The sequence below is a fragment of the Acyrthosiphon pisum genome, chromosome X (genome assembly GCF_005508785.2).
Source record: "Acyrthosiphon pisum isolate AL4f chromosome X, pea_aphid_22Mar2018_4r6ur, whole genome shotgun sequence".
In the NCBI taxonomy this organism is placed as follows: domain Eukaryota; kingdom Metazoa; phylum Arthropoda; class Insecta; order Hemiptera; family Aphididae; genus Acyrthosiphon; species Acyrthosiphon pisum.
The window spans coordinates 65,517,759-65,545,279 of record NC_042493.1 but is presented as its reverse complement, the minus strand read 5'-3'; the positions used below and the strand labels follow the sequence as shown (position 1 = coordinate 65,545,279).

Sequence of the window (27,521 nt, the reverse complement as noted above, 5' to 3'; positions counted from 1 at the left end):
AAAGTTATATAGCCTCAAAAAACGACTGGACTGTTTTAAATAAACATTATATCAATTGTTATGTAAAAGTTATTAAATTGGTTAATTTTTAAGCTCCTATAGGCCATAACCTATGGATAGCTAAAGAATAGTTCACACGTAATTTTTTTCAGCATACGAAAAAAAAAATTTTTTTTGTGTACCTAAATGGTTACAATTGGTTGCATATTTGTATTATATAATTAGAAAAAATGTGACATATACATTTTGTAAAAAATATTTATTATAAATACATATCTTTGGACTAGACATTAATTAATTACATTAAATATATACTTATATACATTAATTTACATTTAATTTGTGATAGTTTTGAATTGTATTATATAGATCAAATACAATTGTGTGTAAGTATAGTGGGTGGAAGATAAGTCTCCCACTCTTTTTGTTCTTGAAGCCTTTTGGGCTCAAGCCCTATGAATTTGAGGACCCTATTTACGTCCATGGCATTATAACACTATTTTAAATAACAATAAACGCAAAAGTTGAATAACGTTTTAATTCTAAATAACGATAAACGCGAAAATTGTGTAACGTTTTAATTGTAAAGAATACATAAAACGGAATTTTTTTCAAAGGCAAGCCCTGTGTTCAGTGGTGTATTTAAATACTCCAGATAAAAATGTTCTATGAGTGATTAAAATTCAAATTTTGATGATAACATGAATTATAGACATTCAAACGTAGGTATAATAAAGTTTTAGCGTCTAACAATTTTTGGTATTTATTATTTTGTTATTATTAAAAAAAAAATAGTAGGTAACTGTAGACATTTGATACATTCCTATATTAATAATATTACGATTTTCTCAAATCAATTTAAAAATATTTAAATTACATAGGTACCTACAGTTATTTTACATATACTTAAGCATTTGAAGTTAAAATGTTGATAACATTTGTAAAAATCACGAAAATGTGCAAATTATTTGGCAATAAAAAAAAAATAATTAAATCTTCTACTTTTGTTGTCAAGACTTAAACATTTAATGCGATACCAGAATTATCATAAATTGTTCTTACAAACACATAAAGTTCAAATTTTGAAGAATTTTTACTGCTCTATAGAATTGTATAAAAGGTGATTATATAATTATAACCACTAACCAATACGTTTATCACTCTTATCAGAATCTAAAAAAAGCAAAATAGCAAAGTTAGTGATTGGAAGGGGGCTTTGCAGGCATAGTCCCCTTCCCCTCAAAAAATTAAAATAGCAAACATTTTTTTTTTTGGCTAAATTTGTGTATCACAGTATGATTTTAGTACGTCCCCCTAAAATGCAATCAATTCTCCACCAGTGTCAAGGGGATTCAATATGGAATGGTCACAACTGGTTGACGATGACAACTGACAAGAATTTATTGAAAGTTAGCATTAAAGTTATAGCATTATGAAAGTTATAGCATTTGAATATAGTTTTTAGTTTAACTAATTTATAATCTAGGTAAGCTAAAAATCCATTTTATACAAATATAAACTTATTTATGATTTTGTTCAGTGCAATTTTGTGTAACTTTGCATATGATGACTGATGAGTGATGAAAAATTAAAACCCCAATGAAATTCCATAATCGAAAAAGCAAATATTGAATTGACACTTTTGTTTAATTATTCTGTGTTTATAGTTATGAATAATGTCAATATGGTAATTAGATTTAGTCAAACAAAAGATTTATAAAAATTTATTTTTTTTATGCATCACAGGTGTTATATAATACTATGTATCATGTATGTATTATACTATACTATCCTATCACATACTATTAACTGAACCAGACACGGATCCAGAGCAAAGATCTGGGGGGGGGAGGCAAACATTTTTTTACAGCACAAATACAATTATAATAAAATATTATACTTTATTAAAAATGTTGTCATAATAGTAGGTATAACTGTATAAGTAATCAATGTGATAAAGAAATTATTGATTATTTAATATAACAAGCGACAATGTGAGAACAAGTTTAGATTTTGTTTATTTGTTATTTAATATATAATATTTATATTTATAATAAAATATGTCTGGGGGGGGGGGGGGTGCTGGTCCCCTAGGCCCTACTGGATCCGTCCCTGAACTGAGCAATAATTGCATGTGGGTGTATACTGTATAATCGTACCTACTGCGTGCGTCTGTAATTTTTTTCTCAAAAACAGTGCCATGGATTTTATCAGAGTTTTGTAATTAGGATTTTTTTTGATAAAAGGAATTCATTGAGCAAGGTTTCATCTTCGGGAAAATTTACGTTTTGGGATAAGTTAATATTTAAAAAAATTATGATTTTAAACATTAATAATATTATATTAATATTATTAAGAACATAAAATATTGGAAACATGCGATTCTATTAAGTGAATAAAATAGTCGATTTAAAAAATAATATTTGTTACGTGGTATATTGCCACGTAACATAATACGTGGTATATAACAAGGAGTAAAATAAATCATTAAATATGTACGTAGGAAATAATTACTATATTAATATATCATAGTATAGTATAAATATACACGAAACGGGTCAGAGTCAACACGTAATTGATGGTAGGTACCACAAATTCGGTGGTAGGTATATAGTCATTAGTCACTAGTCGGCCACTCGCCCGCCGCTGCATAAAATAGGCGGACAGTGAACGTGTTAACAACCAGGGATAATTTTAATTTCTTGTTTCTGTTTTATATTAAAACACTACAACAAAATTCTCGTAACATTCAGACGCTCGTATAGTGTAGAAAGAAATATTAAATAGTACATACTTACTAATATAATATTCTATAATTAACAAATAGATTTCGATGATGACACTCTTTTCTTAGACATCCAGATTCCAGAAGACTTTCATGATTTCAACCTGATTCAAATTGATCAGAATTGATCGCTGATGTCATTAAATTAACCACAAAATAAATCCTTTTGTAAAACATCTTTATTTTTGTTTTGCTATAAAAAAAATGTAAAAAGAAAATAGGGATAAAACATTTTTATTCAATTAAATATTATTATCAAGTGTTTTTTTTTTAAAACTGGACACGGAGCTAAGCTCGTAATTCATTACAATATTGTATAGCCATTAGCCATTAGGTATATTATATATAACTTCAACAGATTAGATCAAAACATTCAAGGCTCAATATTTTTAAATATAACAATTAATTACAAAAGCGATTCAGTCTTTGGATATTAAATACAAGCTAGTCAGCCCATATAATTTGTTTCTCGCGTCCCGAGTACCACCCACCAATAAAAATAAATAAGACCTAAAAAAAAATTATTAATTGAAGTAGTGTCAATTGACACCCACTTCAACCAAACTGTCTGAGTGTATCTTTTTTTTAGGTACCTGCGTACTTATTATTTTATTTATTTTAGTGTAAACACTATACAAATTGTAAATTATCTTTCTTAAAATAAAAAAAATATGTAATTATTTATCTTAACAGTGATGTTAAAACTTAAAATGTAAGCTGGAGTAATTATAGTAAGTAGCTATTATGTACAATGTACATAGTATATTATATTACTCATTACGTTTTTTGAGAAAGTGATTGATGATTATTATCGCTTTCAAAATATTTACTAGCTATTTACTATAATTACTATATAATACAACTATAGGAACCTACTACCTATAGGCTATATATAATATATATATATATATACAACTATACAAGTGTCAAGAGGAGTTAAACTATATATATATTAATAATAATAGTAGGTACCTATAGACTATAGTATTCAATGTGTATTCAGTTATATTTTTAAACATAAAAAAATATGTATACAAAATATCCAAAATTGTTTGAATAAAGTTAAAATATAGGTACAAGAAGTATGAATAGCTGGATTATAATTTGAAATCTTAAACCTTTTTGCATTAATCACCTCGATATACCAATAGATCACACTATCACAATTCACTGATCATATTTCACAAAAACCATTAATAATGCTATAATATCATATAATATTAATATAAGTATCAACTATCAAGTATGAAAATATACAATAGTGGAACCCGGGGCCAAATGAGACAATTAATGTTACTATGTTAGACTTGTTGTAGTATGTTGAATTTTTCAGAAAAATTATGAATTTATGTACCATTTATAAATTAATATTCCTTAGTTTTAAAATTGTACACATTAAAACATTTAAAAATATTATTGAAATCAAAATAATTATGTAAAAAAAAAAACAGAATTTGTCCCATTTTTCCCCGCACCATTGGGTAAGAGGAGACACATGAATGAGAAATATAAATACCCAATACAATTTTTTTTTCAAATATAGGTATCAACATAGCAGCTAATATTTATAAGAATTTTATAAAAAAAAAAAACACATAAATATTAAGCAAACATAATAATTTATTTTATAGCCAGATTTTGGTAATACCTTAACATAACCCTATAACAGATGACTTGTCTCATTATGCTCCAGATAGATAAATAATGTTAAATTTAACTTAAACTATTAAATACTTAATCGATATTTAATTATAATACATAATATTAAGCTACAAAAATATATAAATTAATTAGAATAGTTTTAGCTAAGAATTAATAAATTATTCTAGCCTGAAAAAAGCGTAGAACTTATAACGAAATAAGCTATTTTGAAACGAAAATAAAAAACACTAATATTATGCCATATCAATCAGTTAACATAAAATTATTATGAAAAACCATTTAACTTGCCTCCATAAAATATTCTAAAGAGGTTTCAAACATATTATTATTAATAATTATGGAGGAATAACGCTGTCCCATCTTACCTCGTATATTCATCTTGCCCCACGATCCCCTTTTTATTGTTATTCTTATCACGAAAAGTAGACAAATCACATATATATATGTATATATTTATGTATTATATATAGTGACATATAATGCCACTCTAACCTCGTCTAAATTAGAAAACCATAAACAATGTTTACTTAGGTACCTTAACTCTTATTATAAAATATACTTATACAATAAGTCTTTTTTTTTATTACTTTAATCCTCTATAGTTTATACTCTATAGAAATAGGTAATGTTTGATAAATAGAGGAGAATGGAGGGGATACCAGTCAGTGGATAATATACATGTCACCTCGTTATGTAACAAACCAATGAATCCAAAGTTAAGTTGACCAAAATTATCAGAAAATTATCAAAAAATTGTTCACGTTCAAGTATGTAGGTAGGTACTATTACTTATTAGTTTTTAGCGTTAATTTATCTAAAAAAAAATTTTCTTGCAATCTCAATTATGGTAAAAATATTTATAATATATTTTTACTTTATAGATAGGTATACTTTTAAACAAATTATGATTTTACATTCAAATCATGTAATAGTTTCATGATTTATCAATCAAAAATATTTTATTATACGTGTCAAAAGGGGAAATACCGATCAATAACTACATATATATAATTGTATATGTGTGTTGATTTGATACAGCACAGAATATTTTCTATTGGTATTTGTTTTCAGTAACTAGGTATCTATAAGGAACATTTTCAATTTGAACCATTATTTATGAATAAATTACCAATTACCAGTTAACAGTAGTGATATATTTTATTATACCTAATTGTTGATTTATTTAAATAGATACAATTTATTAGATATTATTAAAATTAAAACATATATACTCATTAAAATTAATATATATATATATATATATATTAGATTCTGAGCAAAGCGAAAGAATGTAAGGAATTTACAATGATGTGTGTTCTTTTTTCTGTATGTCAACAACATTTTGGATAGTAAAAAATAAAAATGCTCCAATTTTTGAGATCGGCATATTTTTAGTTTTCTGATAGAAAAGTGAATGTAGTTGGTACTTTTGGGAGGTGAAAAGGTAAAAATAGAAAACTCCAGGTAGTTTTAGAAAGCGTCAAAGCGTTTAACCAAATATTTATATAATCATTTTTCATAAATGGTAAAATTTTCAAAATATTTTGACTCTTTTTGAGCTAATTATGAAAATTTTTTTAAAATTATTCTCGATAAAAACTTTTCAGTAAAAATGCTTGAAAATTTAATGCTAGGTTTCTTATAAATTTCATTAATCGAATTTCAAAAATATTAAAGATACATAGGCTTAATTATTTTTTATATGCATTTTTTCCCATGGTATTGAGAACCGAAGGGGGGGACTGCTTTAGCATTACGTCCCCTAATGCATTTAAAGTTTATATTTTGACAAAATTCATCAAATTTCCGAACATTTTCAAACTATTTTTCACTTAAGAATCCATAAAAGTTTTTCGTTTCATAGCTAACATTAGAAATGTAGACAAAAGATTCCCCACTAATTTTCCTACCTTAAACAATAAAATACAATTTTACTGGAAAGTAATATTAATTTTGTATGAGCTTTTGAATTTAAAATTTTTAAAATTTTGGATTTTCATTGTAAATTAACGAATTTTCATCTATTAAAATTTATTGAACATTTTCAAAAGTGATCTGTTAATATCCTAGTGAAATATCTAATCCATATCTATATTTGCTGTATACCCCATATCTATAGTCCTATAGGTATGAAATCTTTGGAGAACTCCTTCCATTAAAAAAAAAAAATGTAGACACATATACGAATTACGATTTAGCTATTAGCCATTAGGTACCTTACTACCACTTAGTATATTGAATTCTAAAATTAGTAAGAAATAAACCATTTAAATCTGTATATTTGCTTTTAGCATCACTTAACTTTTATTTTCGAAAACTAGATGTCAATAATATTTGTTTTGACTCCAAAACCTACGAACACCTCAAATGTTGTGCATGTATAATAACTTATATAGAAACATTAGGTACAAACTACAGTCTACAAATGTATAATAATTTATGATTTTGACGTGGATATATATATTATTTGTAGTTACTGCCTATGTCATGTATATAATTTGAATATAATACATGTACGGATGTACTCGTACATTTAAGATAAATCTGTTTAAGGTGACAGTTGTGTACTTTATGTTGTGCATGTGTTTAGTATGTGTAAATGTACAACATTGTAACACGAATATCGATTTATTTTCCTCGGTATACCTATTTATATAATTCGATGTAAGTATAATAATAATATGTCATGTGACGATCATAATTATTATTCATTTATAATATATAGCATGGGCCATGACTGAATGAGCGATTATGTGACGACGGATGTAAAATTTTTTAGTAAACGTTTTCTTCGTATCACTTTTTAGATCTTATAAATGTTCTATTCCGGGCTCAGGTCGATTTTATAGGTCAAAGGGTGGTGGAATCGGATGTATATTATATTCGAGAGTGGAGGCGTTTTAATGGCTTTCCGGAGCGCCCTCTGTTTGCTGACCGGACATCTCGACGTGTACCTGTGTCCTGAACGCTTTATATACGCAAACCGTTCACCTCGTTGGTCAATCACTCATTAAATTCTGTTTTTGGTTTATGTTTGCGGAACCCTACAATGATGTTATACGTGAGCACGGAGCGATGAGCTGCTCGTGAGCACATCGTATATCCCACATTATATAACATATAGGTATAAGTAGATATAGGTATCATACTATCATGTGTATATCACCATCGTTACGTTTACAGCCACGCGTGCATATTATATTATTATTATTATATAGGTAGTCGGTTTCAAAGTTAAGCCCCAGCTCAGCGTTACTTATATATACAATATACTGTAATAATATTATTCATTATTATATGTAATCGTATTTATATTGGAGTTTAAATATTCTGCAGAGTATTACACATATAATTCCAATACACGGATATTTCACACTGCACGACACACGTATAATAATATCTAATATATTAATATTAATATGTACCTATATAATATTTTAATTTATAACGGTCTAACTGCAGTACTACCTATACGAATTTAAATGTTGAGGTGTGTAATAAAACAAATACAAAATACGCTGTGTGCGTGAAAACAGGAGGAAACAAAGTACAAACACTTGAAATATAATGTACCGTAATAGCGAGTAATGTATCGCTTATATATACATATATGTACATATATCATATATGTTATATTTATACGCGTCCTGGGTAGCATATTGTATGTTTGCACATGTGTTCAAATAAATACTTCTCAACACAGTAAAGGTACACACACACACACACACACACACACATAATTATAATGTATAATATGATGTTCATAATAATGATACAATACAATATTATAATACCTAGGTATGCTGCATTAAATCGCGCACTGAACGCGGGTGAAATATAATATATGTTATTCAGTATTCTCACTATATGTAATATTATATTATATTAGGTGTATACTACGTAGGGATATTATACAGGTATAGTGTAATTTCTGCTAACGTGCAACATTTCAATTTTTTCTTGATAGGTATTTCAAAGAATTCATGGCGTGTAGGTAGGTATGCATGTATGCAATTATTATACTGCAGCGTCTTCTGATTTTTGACATTTATAAGTATACCAATTTTATGTAGGAACCTATCTCAAGTTTATATATAACTCAGAAGCTACACGTTTGAAATTCAAGTTAAATGCATCAACATTTCCAAAAAAATCACCACTTAATGTACAGTGAAAATAGTGTTTATCATTTGAAAAATTAAAAGTGGGTGAGCAAGCTTGGTGAATCACTCTGTACTTATATAATATACAAGTTACAGGTAGGTATGCTCCTATTTCCGAAATGCACATTATTATTGTTCACACACAAGTTCACAGCACATAATATACCTAACGCACGAACTACCAATACAATATACTACTATAATACCTACCATATACGTACTGTATATATTTACTTATACGTGTACATTTAGTTTTTTTTTAATTGTTGTGTTATTGTTCAATCACATTGTATTTAGTATTAAATAAACATATATTGTATATTTATTATGTATATATAATATTATATAGATTATAATATAATATATTATATTATATTATATGTATATATAAGATTACACATTTACACCTATATTACGCATTTTATCATTTATGAATTATGAGCGATATTTACGAGCTATCTGTATATATATATATATATACATAATAGCTGCCTAGCTGTTATATATTTAGTCATTGGAGTACAACTGTACAAGGGTTACACCCAAAACTTAAAAGGTCACCGTTTGACCCAAGTGTGTACTTTGATTTGTGTGTGTGTTGTATATATATGATATATTTAGTATGTTTAGCCGTATATAATAGGTGTATTATATATCTGAATATAAACACATAGAAACCAACTCAATATTATTTATAATACATGTTTTCGGACATCACTATTATTCTTGTGATCATTGTAATTTATGATAAGTAGTATTATAATGGTAGGTACATCGTACATATTAAAGTATATAATATACACTGTACGCGTTTATTAGTTTTAATATAAAAGAATATAAATTATACAAATATGATAAACCTATCAGCATATAACAATAATTACCATAAAAATATATAATTACTCTATACTATGCACAATTATAATAAAATAATGTAATAATTTAAACATAGTAGGTAGGTAGATAATATTATATATTTATATATTACCTACGTTGTCAGAACCTATACGTTTTCGTGCACTTGACGTATAATTATTACTGCTCTCATTTATGTGTAACATAATATACGCATAGTGTAGTTGGTACAAAGGTATGTACGAGTGGTTTTTCACTCATTTTTTTTCTTTCGAAATCGTTCCCACAGCGCGTGCACCGTGGCGGCAGCAGCAACAGCGGCGGCAACGGCCAACGGTATATACTATAATAATATACCTACTATACAGGCAGTAGAATATAAAATATCGGCTTTTGCGGACACGTCCCGGTGAAATCAACTCGTCATCGTAGTCCATGAAGGTACCGTCTCTCGGTCCTACAGCTCCGTCATTTGCCATCGCAATACACCGTTATAATAATACCTATGTATTATAATGCTGGTACGAGTGGTACGTATTAAATATCCGCATACCGTTCATAGTGAAATATATCACCTTAAATCATTTTCATCGGCACGTCGTAATTTAATCAAGCACACAGCTGCAGTGTAATAATACTAACATCAAAACACTATAATAGTTGGCGGGTACCTCTGTTGCCGCCGGTCTCAGACTATTATAGTATTATTATACGTAGCATCTCATAAAAATATATAATAATGATTCACAACGACCATTATTATAGTAAAGGCGTATTTACACTGGTTGGTCTCGAATGGTCGGGTACCTACCTCTACGTCTCCGCAAGTCACAACAGAAGTGTTCACTGTTCAATAATAATTACTAATAATTTTATTATTATACTATAGGTACTTAAACATCGCACGTGTCATAGATTATACATTTATACATAATATTACCAATGTAAAAATATACTTAACAATCGTTTTTTAGTATGAACCTAATTCTGTTTTATGTAAAAAGAATTAAATTGTTATTATTTTTATCTTTTTATGAGAATATATTATAGCTACAGCTATAATTTATTTAAACACAAACGACAAACATATAACAGCAATGTGTTATACAACCACAAAACCTTGGCTGGTTGACTATATGGTCTTTACTTTATAATATGAGTTCGTCGAAACAACTAAAATATAATAGTAGGTACTTATACCTACCTAATGTATTATATTATTATGTAATAGGAATCAATTTATGATAATGCAAATGTATAGGCACATGATGATGAATCATGGATGACATAATAAAATATGACGTGGTTTGATAAAGTCCAATAATTTATCCTTAGGCGGATATCCTGCAGTAAGATATTAGGGGGGGGGCGAGAAGGGGGTCTTAAGTTTTTGGTAGTAAATAGATTTGTGAAGGGCTATCACCCACCTGTCTTAACGTTACAATATTTTACTTTTTATAGAACTTTTTGCTATATGTTAACAAAACTTACCGACAGTAGCGGACTGACCCGGTGTGCCTCTATTCTATAGCACAGTGAGCCAGTACCAACTTATAAGTGTTGGGCCGCTAGCAAAGATATCTATAATTTAGTATTTGTACTTTTTCTTTGTATAATGTTATTTTTATATAATAAATAATAATATTATATTATATTGAACGTTTCATCCGGCGGTGGCTGTTGCCCATTACAAATCACATAGTAGCATTGATTAATGATTATAAATACTATAGTACTATTATAGTAAGTAGTATATTTTATAATCAATGATAGAAGGTGCCCTACATAATAATATATAAATATTAATATGGACATCATTACATAAAAATAAATAGTTTCTTTCTGGAAATGTTGTTGTCTTATTAAACAATTTATATTGGCGATTAAACGAAAAATAGGCTTCAGCTCGGAAACATTATCACCAAGTTGAATTTCAGTATACACCTATTATTACGCCGTTATAAACAATATGTGTAAAATATCCCCATCGATGTCATAATATAGTTACACGTAAAATATTATTCGATGTCAATGGTCACAAAACTAAGTTTTTTGTAAACCAATATCTCACTTTTCATTTTGTCGTAGGATAAAAGTACCAAACAAAAGTTTTATAGGAAAAAAACTTGAAAAAAATTGAAACTAGTTCAACGTAAAATCTATGACAATAATTATTATGAAAATTACATGGATAACTAATAGGTCATTTAAGAAATATACTTTTGTCAGTAAATTACCAAAAAGAATATTTTTGAAAAAGTTTTACGTTTCAAATTAATTTACTCCAAAAAAATATTGATATTTTAAAAATTATAAAAACTACTAGACTTAAATAAACGTTCTTACTATAAAAAATTACCTAAGAATTAAATTTGATATTGATTAGAACAAACGTTATTTAATTTATACCTGTATAATAATTAGACTAAAAAAATTGGACTAAATAACCAATAGGTACGCCTTTATAGGCGGCTAATGAATTTAGAATAGTGGGACTTCCCAGTGCTTTCCCCTGCTTACCGATCTGAACAGAATAAAATAAATATTTTACGCAACATTACATTTATTCAACTATACCATCTACCTTAAACCATGCAGTAGTTTGGATTAAAACTAATAAAATTACAAATAATAATTTTGAATCGTGCGCGTACGACACTACAACGTAAATACCTATATCAAAGTCTCGAAAGTTCAATTCTAAAAACTTTAAACTTTTAGAACCGAACTAAGCATCTAAAGTCTAATTCCTTTGAACAATTTGAACAATCCATTTAAGATACAATAAAATCAACAAAAAATGTCATAAAATAACTAATAGATTCACCTTAATATATAATTGTTCTCTATCCGAGTTTTAAGTTATATAAATATTAACTCTAACTACATACATTATAGTTCATTATTTTTGATATGCGTTAAAATTACATTTAATGAATAATGTTCCTATTTTAAAATAAGTACTTAATTTGTTGATAAGTGTTTGAAATTTAAAGACTTTAGACCATTAAATTTACGGCTTTAAATAATTAAAATACATTTTAATGATTTGGCAAATTTACCTATTTAAAATATAATTAGTTCAATTGTAATTTGTAACAGTCATTCTTAATTGTTTAAGACAAAAGATCTTTGGAAAAAAATGTACAATTTTCTATAGTGTTTCCCAAATTATTGAAAAACTATTGAGAATTACGAAAAATTACCTTCTTTCCAAAGAAAGGTATAGATCAACTTTTTGGACCAGTATATTATATATATCCAAAGATGTGTAGGTACACAGATTAGGTAATAAATTAGAAATAAAATCATTGTAAAACCAGTAGATCCCTTCATTCGGAATATAAAATCATAATTGAATGTTAACATGTTAACATGTTAACACGCAATATTAATTTGGACATGTAAAATATATATTATTATTTTAGTTTTAGGAGGCCAGGTAAGCCCCCCCCCCCACCGTGTCGCTGTCACACACCCACACCTACTCGTATATTATTTATTGAACAATTAACGGCTTCAAAATCATTAGATTGATTTTATTTAATCATACAAGGACAATTTGGCACCTGCCTGTCTGGCTATCTACTATTATACACCAGTGTCGAATAAACAATTTTAAATTTTTGCAGTGGCCTGCACTTTGTATGTATATGCCTTATTAATTTACTTACACATAGGTAATACGTGAATCCTGTGACCTGCAGTATATAACTGCTGAAATAGGCATTATATTATATTAGGCAGGTAAATACATTTTTCAGTATTTGGGTGTGTACATCGCATGACGTATATTATTATTACAGACTACAGTTATGAAACAATATTATTATTATAACACATTTTTTGAACATTATGACGCATAGACTCTGTTTACACAACGACCTTCGGACGTGTCTCTCTGTAAAGGCCTAAAGTAAAGAGTATATACATTTTTATACCTTTTTTTTTCACCACCCGACACCCCGTCACCGCAAATGCGCGCTCCTTGCTCTCTCGTAAATATTTCGCGAATAAAACTCTCTCACACTCTCTCACTCTCTCTCTCTCGTGCGCACCCACCCCCCCCTCCATGTTTCCGAATCGGTCTCTCCCTCGGACCCACCACGCGCCCCACCTACACCGCCTTTGTCGCTGTCCGCGTCTTTCTCACTCAATCATCGCTGCCTTCTACACAGTACACGCGCCGACGCCCGCGCCGTACCCACTCGGGACCCGTCAACTGTTAGACGATAACGCGTCCGAGGGTTTTTTTTTTTATTATTATTATATTTTCACTATCAACATTTGATTTGTCAAAATTGTAAAAATCATCGGTCGCGTTTCATTGTCAAAAACGTAAAACAATAATAATAGCATTGTTGGCGTTTCGTGCGAGCACGCAAATGAATCGAACAATACGAGCGCCGCCGCCGCCAAGTACAGCGACAAAAACAACAGGAACGCCAGCGACAGCCAACAGCGGCATCAGTGGCAATAGCTGTCGTGGTAGTACTCGCGGTGACGCGGTAGACAGTAGTTGGACCAACGTCAGCGCACCAGTCGGTCCGTCGTCGTCCGTTTAATGCGCTTCACGTCCACACGTCCCCCGCCGCAACTCAATTCTCAGATAACGCACGACGGCGACACCGTTAACCGCTATCGTCATCTACTCTACAGTGTGGTGCATGCTATTGCGCTGCTCAATCGCGATCCGCTTTAGAGTTTAGACGCTAGTCGCTACTTCTGCTGCTGTGGCGTGCTGTCGTGCTCGTCGTTCGTCTACTCGGTCGTGTGTCGATACAGTACCACGTAAAATTTCGAGTTTCGTGGCCACTGCTATAATATTGCCTGCGACTATGTTTACGATGTGAGTTTCTTGGTCCGCACAACGGCAACTCGGCCAACGTCACGATGCCTTGAAATCTAGGTAACTATCCAACCGGTGTTGTTGTGTATCCCCATACATTTATAAATTGTGTAGTGTGTACCCATGACTTGTGATGACTTCCTATCGTGGGTCTGTTAGAACATACACCGGTCCACCACCCGAACGCTGTCCTTGGTCGTCAGTGTAACGACATCAGCTGATGTACCTACCTACTTAATATTAATCAAACATTCTAAATTGATGTTTACCTTATATTACTAGGAATTTGAGAGCTAAATAAATAGTTACTTTCCTTTCAAGTAAGAATTCAAATAGGTACCTGGCGTTCAGTGTTAATGGAGATAGATGTACCTACCTACATACCTAACTCCTATCAATTAAGTCTCCTTTAATTTCTATAGATCTTGAAGAAAAGCATATTTTTACACTTCTCGTGTAGGCACCTTCAATTGAATTTCAAATTTTATAGTCTGTTTTGAAAATTAAAATTTATTTGCACTCTACTATGTAGATATAATAATATAGACCTTAATTTACCTTAATTACATACCTATATCTACTCTAGTGTAAGTTTGGTACATATAATATAATATCTATATGTTTCTGCTATTAAACTGCTATTGATAAGAATAAATTGTTTATAATATGTAGGTACACTATAAAGAACGATTTAAATAAGTGAATAATATGTTAAAAAACACTCAAATAGGTAGTCAAATTACATATTTAATAATTAACTCAAAAACTAAAACTTAAATAAAAATACAAGGGGGGTATTAAAATAGTGTAAAACCATTTGTTTATTTATTTAAATTATTTCAAATGTATTAGTTATAATAATTTATTAGGTACCATACTATTCAGTTTTAATTTCAATAAAATTTACTTACTTCATTATTATTTATTAGGTATTAAACTTTTTAACTGTTTTTTTTTCTTTAAATGTTTATACCGTTACTGTTATTTCTTTTTAAATTCTTGTAAAATCTATTAAATATTGGAAATAATCAATGGTTTGGAGTGAATATCTCATATTTCTTATTTAAATAATTGTGAATAAATAATATTAATTGTATCTATTTACTATTACCTAGTACAGTTTTATCAAAACTAATAATTATATTCAATATAAATTTAAATTTAAATTAATCCTTTAAAAATGAAAATACAATTAATAAATTCATAAGAAATAAATTAGATTATAAATACAATATTAATTGTGAAAAACCATTGCATTCAAATTTAAATTTGATTGAAAACTTATTATAATTGTTGATAAAATATTGTTTCTAAATTCTATCTGCCTAATTATATACTAGCTAGAGTAAATAATACATATTAACTAAACAATAGGTACAAAATTTTGTTAACACCTAATATATTTTATTTACTATAAAACACTAATAACTACCTTGTATTTAATACTTTACTATTAACTACCTATCTTTGTAATTATTATCTATCTATTAGTGGCCCAACTAGGATTTATTTTTGTATGTTATTCAGAGTAAAAACTTATATCATAAGCAATATTTAAATTATTCAAAAATAATATATAATATACAAAGACAATTTGTAATAGCTCATTCATACATGTATGGACATTATTAAATATGGTTATATAGATTTAACAACTAAACAACAGTAATTTGTTTAGATACCATCACATTGTATTGCGTAACTCAATAATTGATAATTTGTATTTAAAAAAAAACTCGAAAAAACATTTCATAGAGGGTTACAAACCGCCCACTAGTTGCTACATAGCCTAGAATTATTAGCTTATTAATATAATTTTTTAAACAGAATTATAATGTGTTTTTTTATTAATTAAACCCACGACAGTCCATTGTGTGACTAGATAGGATTACATATTTGTGTTAATACTTGTAAAATAAATGTATTATTATGTACTTATGGTTTATACATATTGTGTAATAATTACGACTTAAATTTGTTTGATGGTTAAACACATTAGTATCTGTAAACAAATTTAATGAGACTTATTTTACTTAAACAAAAAGATAAGGTAACTGTGATTTTTATGAATATTTGTTGTACCTATGTAATAAGAATTATAAATGATTTTTATGAACTCGTAAAGATAACAATTTTTCAAACTATGATGATGGGTGAACCATTTATTATTCATTTTATACCTAATAATACCTTGGTAATAATCCAAAAAATTAAATAACTCCAATACGCATATACCTACTTTTTTTCATTAGTAAATTTGTTACCTATTTAGTTTGAATTAAAAATTAAATGTTATACCTAACTAATCAAATATTTTAATTTAAAATTGAGTTTATAATGTACTGTGAGCACTAAAGAATCAAATAGGTAGTAATCTAAAGAAAAATAACTATTAAATAAATAAATTAAAACAATTATATCTGATAAATAGTGATGTTTTTTGTATTAAGACTTAGCTAAGTAGACTAAACAATTTGTATAGTAATAAACGGTCAATTAACCATTTCAAAAAAATAGTAAACCACAAAATAATTTTCTAAAATTAGGTTATTAATTAAAAAAATTAAAATGTATATTTTATATAGGAACATTATAATATTATTTTAATATATAAATGTAAATTAATGTAAAAAATATATAAATATAAATATTTGATTACCTAAGTCTAAGTAGATGCAAGTTGCGTCAACTTTCTAGAGGCTACTACAACACATAAACACATAATGAATAATAAAATACTAATATATTGATTATTTTCCATGTTAATTTTTTTGTGTTTCATATTTGGGTATTAAAAATTAATTCCTTAAGGTACCTTTACTGTAGGAATATCATAATATACTAAAGAAATGCATGAAACATTTTGAGATTTTTCTGCTATCAAAAATAATTGTCAACCAAATTAAAAAGCAAAAACACATCAATACATTATGTTATAGTGGCAAGTAACAATTGTTACCATTGATATGCACCCGTACAATAATATTTGAAACCAAACATGGTTTGCCTGCGCTATAAAGGCTGACCGTAACGAAAAATCTACACTTCATACTTCGACCCACTTCGTTTTATTTTTCTATAGTTGATTTACTTACTAGTAATTACTATTGTCTCAATTATTCACAACCCCAACTATGTACTAATAATATGTATTTGTTACTGTTATAGCGTTTATTTTAAAATTTGCTAGTTTGTAGAAGGAGATATTGAAGATTTATTCTTACACTAATAAACTTAGTTCTGACTTCTGATGACCATAGGTTGTAAAAGGTTCTATAACTGGATAGTTTTTGTTTTTTTAATTTAGATATTAATTTAATTTGTATTCAAAAATTACATAAATATTGTAAATATGTTAATAATTATTAATTACAATAAAAAGTTAATTATCACATGAATAAATTATTAAAAATTAAAGAATTAGTTTTAATTAATATTTTGAATATAATTCAGTATAAATTTCATTACCAAATCAATTGTTAATGACCAGGGCTAAGATTTATATGCAACAGCATGTTTTTTTTGCGACTTCTGATTATTGATTTTGTCATTAATGTCCACGAATCAACTCATGATGAGATAAATGGTGGTATTTTTATTTTGCATGTTTTTGCATATTTTGGATAAAATGCATATAATTGCATATATTAAATAAAATGAATATTATTGCATATTTCGATTATAAGAACGCGAAAAATGCATGTTTTATAGTATATTTCATAAGACTTCGTTTTTTTGTCAAACATAAATTTTATTTTTATAAATTCAGTCAATACAAAGCCATACTACGATCCAATCGCCGATCATCCATTTTCGAAAATTTAAAAAAATATGTGTTCGTAGCATGAATGTGAATGTGGTGAATGTGCACGTTGTGAATGTGAATTATACATTTTATTTCTAAATTATTTTATTTTATTTTATTTCTCAATTATATTATATTGAGACAAACAGCCAATAGATTTATATCAATAAATAAATATTTTTTTTGTAACTATATTTTTGTGTTTATCTTATAAAAATTTAAATGCATATTTTACCATTTTTTATTGCATACAAATCCTAGCCCTGTTAATGACTCATAAATTATGATCTTATAAAGTTAAATGTCAATAATGAATAAATATATAAATACATAATTTCTTAATGATATTACATTAAAAATAAAATTATGTACCAACTTGCTTAAGTGACCTTGAAAGTTAAAATTTATTTTACTATTGTGTGATATTGATGTTTATCTATCTGCTGGTGCTATATGATATTCCAAGGTTTTTGGAAAAAATATTACATTTTTGTTAATTCAAAACCTTACTCCATACTCAAATCTTAACCCAAAATTAATTAATAGGTTAAGTTTTTTTTTTTAAGTATCAAAAACAACATCTTTGCTTAAATTAAAAATAAATCACTTCAAAGCAGTTTTAGAACAAAACTTTCTATCAAAATTAAAGAGAAAAATAATTTTGTATTTTGAAAACCTAGCTTTTTTATTTGAAAAGTGAATTACTTATAGGTAAGGCTGAAAAACTGTAACTTCTAAAGAATATATTCAGCGTAAAATTTGGAATAAAGATGAAAAGCTATGTAGTACCCAATAAAATATTATATTGTTTCAATAAAACAATAAAACTTCTTTATTGTACTTATATAACTAAAAAATACACTAGTTTTAAATATAAATTCAAGTTGGGTATTATATTTTAATCTTTTCATTTATTTTTTTAGAGTGTTTTTTAAGTGGAAATATCTAGACAAATTTACTAAAATAATACTTAAGATAAAATTACCTACAATAATTGTTTTTAAGTTAGAAGATCATAACTCCATTTTTTTTTTTGAGTCTATGACTTTCCAAGAAGTGAAAAGATTTGTAGGTGTTTATCAATAGATTTTGGTGGTTTTCTAATCAAGTAAAGAAACATTCATAAAATATTGCTGTTTCTCCTTCAATTGTTCTTATGCCAAGATCTTTGTGGACGGTCAGGTTACGGACAAAGAGTAAAGTATATGTCATCTTTTGATAAAGTATAATATTTCGGAATGCTTGAACTTTGTGCTTAAAATTGATTTCTTAGCACATCCTCAAAGTTGAATGCCCTATTTATGAATTAATATTAAATTTTATTATGGTGTGCTGCTATTTGAGATAATATAATTATATTAATTATATTTTATTATTTAATATATTATAAAAATACTTCAAACAAAAATCTTGACAATGTTTTTTAGATAGGACTCAGTGGTTAATACTTTTTCATCATATTTTAAATTTGTATGTATTAAACCTCGTATTAAACAATGCTTTCCAGGCAAAAATGTGTTTTAATATCATTAAAAATTAAAAACTAATTTTTATTTAGAATTTTTTGTAATTTTAGGACATTTTTAATTAAATTATTCAAAACAAATTTCTTTTATGATTTATATTGAATTTTACATTCAAATTATTTCAATTTAATCATAAAACTATTTATTTGACAAAATAAAAATGGTATTATATTATTAATATTTTGTATTTTACTACCTATTTAATGTAAAGAGTATATTGATTTATAAACTAAAATTAATAATTTTTTTTGTTGGTATATTGGCTTTTTGTAGAATATTTTTAAAAAACATGTTTAAAATAATGTTTTTTAGATCACCAACTTCCTTCTCTATCATAAATTCACTATAAATCACCAGGGCCGTAGCAAGATCCAGTAGCGCCCCTGGCAGAAAACCAAATTTGCGCCCCCCCGTGCCCCCCCACATTCAATTTTTTTTCAAGTACCATGATCATAATTAAAAAAAAAAATTCTGTCGATTGTAGCACACTAGCACAAGTACATTATATTTATTTTATTATATAAATATTTTTATTATTATAAAAATTGCTCTATTATGTATTATAATTAAATAATAATAACAGACTAAAACAAAAATCCTATTATTTTATCAAATATAAAAATGTTTACCTTATGATTAAACATTGATTATCATATTTATTTAACAAAAACTTTTTAAAATTTATCTTTTCTTGCCTTTATTGCTGCAAAGTCATCTATAACATCTATGTATGGATAGGTATCTAGGTATGAATACTGAATAGTGAATACAAAATACGTCAACGCATATAGCATATAATAATATACATATTGCATGTCTAGGTATGGTCGGAGGGGCAGTGATATAAATAAATACCCTAGCGTAGTTTCCAATATTATGCGAATTCGCGACGAGAAACGTATTGCGATAACGTTAAAAATAAACGGTGGATTTTTTTTTTTTTTTGTAAATTATCATATTTCAGTTGAGATTGACACTCGATGAAATTGCGCCTTTCGTATAATTGCGCCAATGCCCTCTTGCCAGTGCCTAGCTACGGCCCTGTAAATCACAATAGGTTTCACAAAGATTTTTACATTTATTTAAATTAAAAGGCTAATAGTTTCATGCTAATAATACAATAAAATAATCAGAATACTTATCTGGTCTGTTATATTCAGAAGTTAACTAGAGAGTTTATATTTTATTTTTGAACATTGTTATTATCATAACAGTTAATAAAAATAATTTATATGCCTGAATAAAAGAATATTTATTAATATTTTTTTAATTCATTTTTTTTTTTGTAATTAATTATTTTAGCACCTTGTGCTCTATAGGATTTAGTTGGCTGTGTTCTTATTTCTATTAAGTTGATCAGGTAACACAAAACATCAAACTCAGTTTGTAAATTAATTTTCACAGATTGACTTTTAAAACTTAAATTTACTCCTTAATATGTTCTCAGCACAATATTGACTAATATTTTGTCCTTGTATTTAATTGACTAGTATTTTATTAATTATCGAGTTTGATCATTTTTCAACCAGTGTATGTATAAACTTTGTATATATTATATAATTTAAACAATATTTTCAAGGATAGTTTTTTATAAACTATTTCAAACAAACACTGGGTTTTGTAATAATTTTAAATCAATTGTTTGATTTGGGTTTTAAAAATGTTATTGATTTTTTCCTTTATAAAATATATTTGTACTCTTAAATTTCCTGTGTATAACTTGATTGTGAGTAATGAATAATAATAAAATATTCATATACTTATTGTAACGTAAATTATATGTAATTGTATTATTAATCTATGATACAATTTTATCGTAACTATATGACTAGTAATTTGTCAATATATATATTTTTGATTGATTTGCTAAAATACATTGCACTAGTTGTCATTATTAAATGTGTTCTGTATTTTTCAACACTTAAATTAATAATTAAAAGTGAATTATCTAAATATATATTTAAATCATTCTTAATAATTTTAGTCTATTCATCTTATATTATTTATTCAATGCATATCTATGCATAAATATAAAATAACACTACGTTATAATGTAACAAGTGGTTCAGTTATCTAACTTCCATATTTTTTTCTATTAAAATATTTTCTAAAAAAGATCTGTGTCTATGGGAATATAAATATTTAATAATAAATCCTAAAAATATGAATTATTAATTGTATTAGGCATAACCAGATTATTCAAATCATTCCATACCTTATTAGAAAATCAAACAGCAAGTTCTTAAGAATTTTAAGGTTCCGCTGCCAGTTTTTCAAATTTTCCACAATTCTATAAAATTTGAAAATTTAATTTTATATTTTAGTTTCCACCTCAATTATAAGACTTTTCAACTAATCTACTACCCGATACCTATTTAGGGGGGGGGGGTTGATAGGGTGTATTATATCGAAAAAAATGACTGCGGGAATAACTCAAGCTTTATAGAATTGTCAGATTTTGATGACTATTTTTTTATCTGAAAGAAGAAGACATCTTACAGCTTGTATATCTCTGATTTTGTATTTTATTTTAAACAATTGTATTAAAAAATTTGTAAAAAAATGCTTTTTATCTTGTATTTTTTTAGACATATTATAAAGTTTGAGAAAAAAATATTGAAAAACACAGATCGATGCGGGCTGTAGAATATTTCCCTCTAGCAATTAAAAAAAATATTATGAAATTTGGTTGATTCTACAAGGCGGTATTGTTATTCCCGCAGAGTGTACTTAATGAGTGTCTGTTATTTTGTCCGTATTATAAAATAATTATGTGTTTTTATCAATGTGAAAAAGTTGTACATTATTTTGAAATTGTGAACGCAATGTACTTCTTAGTTTACCAAATTATTTAAATTTATTCTTAAGTTTAATACAAATCTTGTTAAAAGGATATCACTGCACTATTTGTTTTCTTTTTTTGACCCACGCAAATAGCAAATTTATGTTCAGTAGAATCAACCTTGTGATACTAGCATTGGTTTTAGAGTGAATTGACCTATCTTCAAATGTAGAGTCAAGAACAAATATAATTTTTTATCTGTGCCTGTACATTGAATTGTTTACAATATTTAAATTTTAAATCTATTTTTCATACTTTAAGTTTGATAATAGGTTGATTCTCTCTCGATTCTAGTTTCAAAACACTAAGATAGTTCTGCTGAATGCAAATTTGCTATGTTGCATGTGCGTTAGAAGAAAATAAATAATATGTATAAAATAATAATATCCTCTTAATATTATATACTTTGAATAATCATAATTTTATTACTAATAATTAATTGTATTCAATAGTATGGAAATCCTCAAGGTGAATTCCAAACATAAAGTGAATATATTTACCCATCAATATGGAACCAGTTGTGGAAGAAGTAAGAGACATTACCATTCGAAAAGTAACACGATGGTGTTGTTCAACAATCATGGTATTTGGAGGAGTAGTTCCATACATTCCACAGTATCGAGAAATATACATCAAACAAGATGCAGAAGGCTTCTCAATGTATGTATGCCTTGCACTTTTAGTTGCGAACACTTTGAGAATATTATTTTGGTAAGTGTAAATTGCTTAATAATTATTTGAAAACACTTATTTAAAATTATATAACATAATTATAGGTTTGGTAAACGTTATGAGCTTCCATTACTATTCCAAAGTATTGTAATGAATATTATGATGTTACTTATGATACACTTATGTGTAAAAGTTCGCAACAAAACACAGTTAATCAGAGGACCAGACAGATATTTTACTGGTATACTTTGTATAATATTTTTTTAGCCTCTTTAATTTTTTTTATAAATTATTTGATATTCAGATAAAGTAATTAATTCTTTTTATAATTCTTTATAGATTTTGACTGGCATTACTTTTGGCAATGGACAGACTTTCAATCTTATATAGATTTTTTAATCGCTATGAGTATTTGCCTTTCCATTATAACATTCATATTTCTGCATAATGTTATATTCATTGAAATTATTGGATTTCTTGCTCTCCTAACTGAAGCCATGTTGGGTGTTCCTCAACTAGTCAAAAACTTAAGAAATCGTTCTACGGAAGGAATGAGGTATTTATTAATATTTAGATTTAAATGATGACATTACATTTTCTTACTTTGTGTACCTACTTAATAAAAGTATTAAATTAAAATTATTACAAATGCCTATAGTAAAATTATTTTTATTTTTAAAATTATGAAACACTTATCTCTTACCTTGTTCAAAGGTGATCTTAAAATTCTTATAATCTAAGGCGTTGTATGAATTTAGGTACCTAAATATTTACTAATACAATCAACATAAAAAAAGGCTTTAAAAATATTTTAATTATCATCAATATTATATAGTTCTCATAACTATTAGCATAGGAAAACTATAAGTTAATTAAATTATTTTAATTTGATCCATGAAGATTTAAGCTAAGGATACTGCACTTTCAAATAAAATGCCACTTATATCTATATTTGTGAAAAAAAGGTTTGAAACCTATCACTAGGTGCACTCCAGTCACATATCACATTATAAATTACATTACACATTAATAGTTTATTATTTAATCTGTATTTTGGGCATTGCAGATAATGTGTCTTAAAAATAGTTTTGATAATCAAATAGTATTATTACAAACAAATTCATTAATTTTGTTTGATTATTCAAAAAGATAAATTGATTACAATAATTTCCATTTCAGTATTAAATATTATTATTCAATGTATACCGTTGACTGTTTTAATGTATTTTTTTTATTTTTGTAATCAAGCCGATACTGCAATAATATTTTGAATAACATAATTATTAACTATAAAAATAAACTCCCATTTGTGTAATGCAATTTATCTCTAGGTTTTTTGAATCTTATTTCATACAGACCGATATGTACTTACACAATTTTCATTAACCGTTAGTTTTTAACCTTAGTTTTCATCTTCATGATTGACTTTAGCTAGGTAATGTATTAGTATTTTATTTTTGAATTCTATTAAAACTAGAAATACTGAATTTCATTTCGAATAGCCAATTAAACTAATTCCCATCTTCAATTTTATTAATTTAGAATATTTATAAATTATAATAGGTATATTATTCTTATAGAATATATTATTATAGAGGTGTAATTATTAAAACCAAATCATATTATATTATACATTTTATATATTTGTTAATGGCCAAGAATCTCAGAAATAACTTCAAGTTTTGTTTAATAGTGTTACAATGGTATTACTTTGGACAACTGGAGATGCATTTAAGACATGTTACTTTGTAAGTCGAAAAGCGCCTCTACAATTCTGGATGTGTGGTACACTTCAGGTTATGATAGATCTGACAATACTTGGTCAAGTAGTCTGGTACCGTAATGAACCACCCTATAAAATTCCTCGAATAGACTGATGTGTTAATTAATTATCTCGATATAATATTTTTAAAATTTTCCAAGCTAAGATTGTTATTATCATTGATAGATCTTCTAATCTCAAATTAGACGTTGATTGTAGTTTGTTAATGTTTGTTTATTTAGTGAATTTTATTTATTTATTTATTTACTTTTACTGTATCAGTTAGTTGATCATCAATATTTAATTAAACTTTATTAAATGCATCAACCTCCATCAATTGTATTTGCTATAGACTGTTAAAAATAAGAATATATTATTAAAAATATTTGTATGATTTGATTCTATGAGAATTTCTCAATCAATAATTTGTTGCACAATTGTAATTGAAACAACATATATATTATCACCACATGTTATTTTATAGATTTTAGGGCATTTACCTTCAAAATAGTTATTGTTAAATAGACAGAAATTTGTATTGTGCCTACACTGAGTAAACTAGAGACTAGATCAATATATATTTTGTTGTGTTTAGGGGCCACACTCGGTCACATTCTTGACTTTACTACTCTATAAAATATTAGTATATCAATTTACTAGTTATTGTAAATAATTTGTTGATACTTTATATCGTTTCTATGTTATTATTTACTTCTTTATATTATATATAATTGTTAAAAAAAAAAAAAACAAATGACAGATTTTTCAATTGTACTTCTCCGTCTTTGAATAATCTTTTTGTATAGAAATAATTAGTCATACTCTGTACTCAGAATCTTTTTATATAGTCTTCCATGTGCACAAATAAATTGTAATATTTTAAATAACTATTTAACTTTATTTGCATTTAATTTTAATAACATTGATTTTGAACATAGATTTCAATAAAAAATATTCATATAACATTTACTTAATTCCAATATTCTTATATTATACAACTTAAACTTGTATTATACCTACTTAGGTGATAATATTAAATATAAAAAAAAAATACAAAAAATATTTTTATTTTATTAATAACTGGTTTAAAAGCAATGAAAGTTACAATATTTGGTTAGACATTTATTTTTAAAATCATTCTATGACTTTTGTAAAAAATAAAAAATAAAATAGGAATAATAATTGAAAAGTAATAATTTGATGTAGACATTTTGTAAATTAAATTTAGTGTACTTGGTAAATTTATTCAAATATTATTAATATGAATGTTCATATAACTTAATAATATTTTAACTTGTTAGGCGGAGAAGTATTTGAACAAAGTTAATCATTAATATAAAATATGAGAGAATATTAAATATTTATGCATTTATAATTCATATATTAATGATTAATTGTAATTAATAAGTATTTGTTTATTAAAATTTAAAATTTGTGAAACTAATAATATTATAAATTATGATCTTAATTAAATAGTTGAGATGTTGGTGCCTGTATTTTAATTTACCGAGCTATTTTTAAAATACCTATATTTACTATATAGAATACCTATAATGTCAAACATTTGTGATAGCTTTCGAGTCATTATTAATATTTAAACCTTAAATGTTTTGTGTTTAGTAATGGGTATAAATATTTTATTAAAATAATTTGTATATGTAGTATGTAATTAATTGCTTATTATATATCTAATTGTAATTAAGTCCAAAAATGTATTTAGACATGTCCTTATTTCAGAATTTATGGCGCCTTATTGCGTGTTATAGTAGATTCACGTTCCTTATGTTTTTCATTAGAATATTGACGCACAATATTTTTTTCAATACATTTGAAAAAAAAACCTCAATTTTTAAACTATAACAATTCTGAAATTATGGATATCTCTGAATGCATTTCTGGTAATGTCACAAAATTGAATTATTTGTATTTTTTTTTTTTTCATCAAACGGCTGTGTCGTCTTTTAAAGTAATAATAGATTATATTTATAAATTATCAAACAGCCTCTTTTGATTATTCATTAATATTCATACAAAATTGTCCTATTGAACTTGATGCTCGATTAATTAGAATTTGTTTTTATTAAAAATTACTTTATTTACTGTTGACTATACTTTTACTCTATAATATGTCACATTATTAATATTTTTATTGAATCGGCTGCTATTTGACCACCAAGTCTTCCCTTATTTTCTCACATGATTACTTTCAAACTGCACATACATTTTTATATTTTATTATTCTCTCTTGGTCACACATTAACTATAAACTTTTGTTGTATTTAATTGTATGTTTTATTCAATACGTGAATATCATATATTTCACCATTTAATTATTCAACTTTAAATATTTTGAAATAGTATTTTAATATTTAGATACTATTATTATTATTATTATTTTTTTTTTAAGTTATTTAATAATAATGCGTTATTACAAATCAGTGTCTCATTGTCCCAAAAGTTTAAATGAATCTCATGCTTCATTTTTCAATTTATAACTATTCTCAAAAACATTGTTCCAACTATTCGATTTTAACTTAGCATAATGAATTAGATATTAATAAAATGTAAATTATAAACTGTATGTTATTTAATTATTAGTA

The 27,521-nt window shown here is 26.5% G+C and overlaps 1 protein-coding gene across 2 annotated transcripts; it reads left to right on the top strand.

Annotated features, from left to right (window-relative positions):
- Nucleotides 1-9,654: 9,654 nt before the first annotated feature.
- Nucleotides 9,655-25,653, top strand: LOC100165867 (PQ-loop repeat-containing protein 1). Of its 2 annotated transcripts, none has more exons than XM_016802484.2 (5): nt 9,655-9,995; nt 22,940-23,198; nt 23,264-23,400; nt 23,499-23,715; nt 24,853-25,653. In XM_016802484.2, the coding sequence occupies exons 2-5, from the start codon at nt 22,996-22,998 to the stop codon at nt 25,034-25,036; spliced, it is 741 nt and encodes a 246-aa protein (XP_016657973.1). In that variant the 5' UTR covers nt 9,655-9,995; nt 22,940-22,995; the 3' UTR covers nt 25,037-25,653. The 2 variants fall into 2 exon arrangements, with proteins under 2 accessions (XP_016657973.1, XP_001946261.1); XM_001946226.5 differs by lacking the exon at nt 9,655-9,995 and adding an exon at nt 13,657-14,374.
- Nucleotides 25,654-27,521: the final 1,868 nt, after the last annotated feature.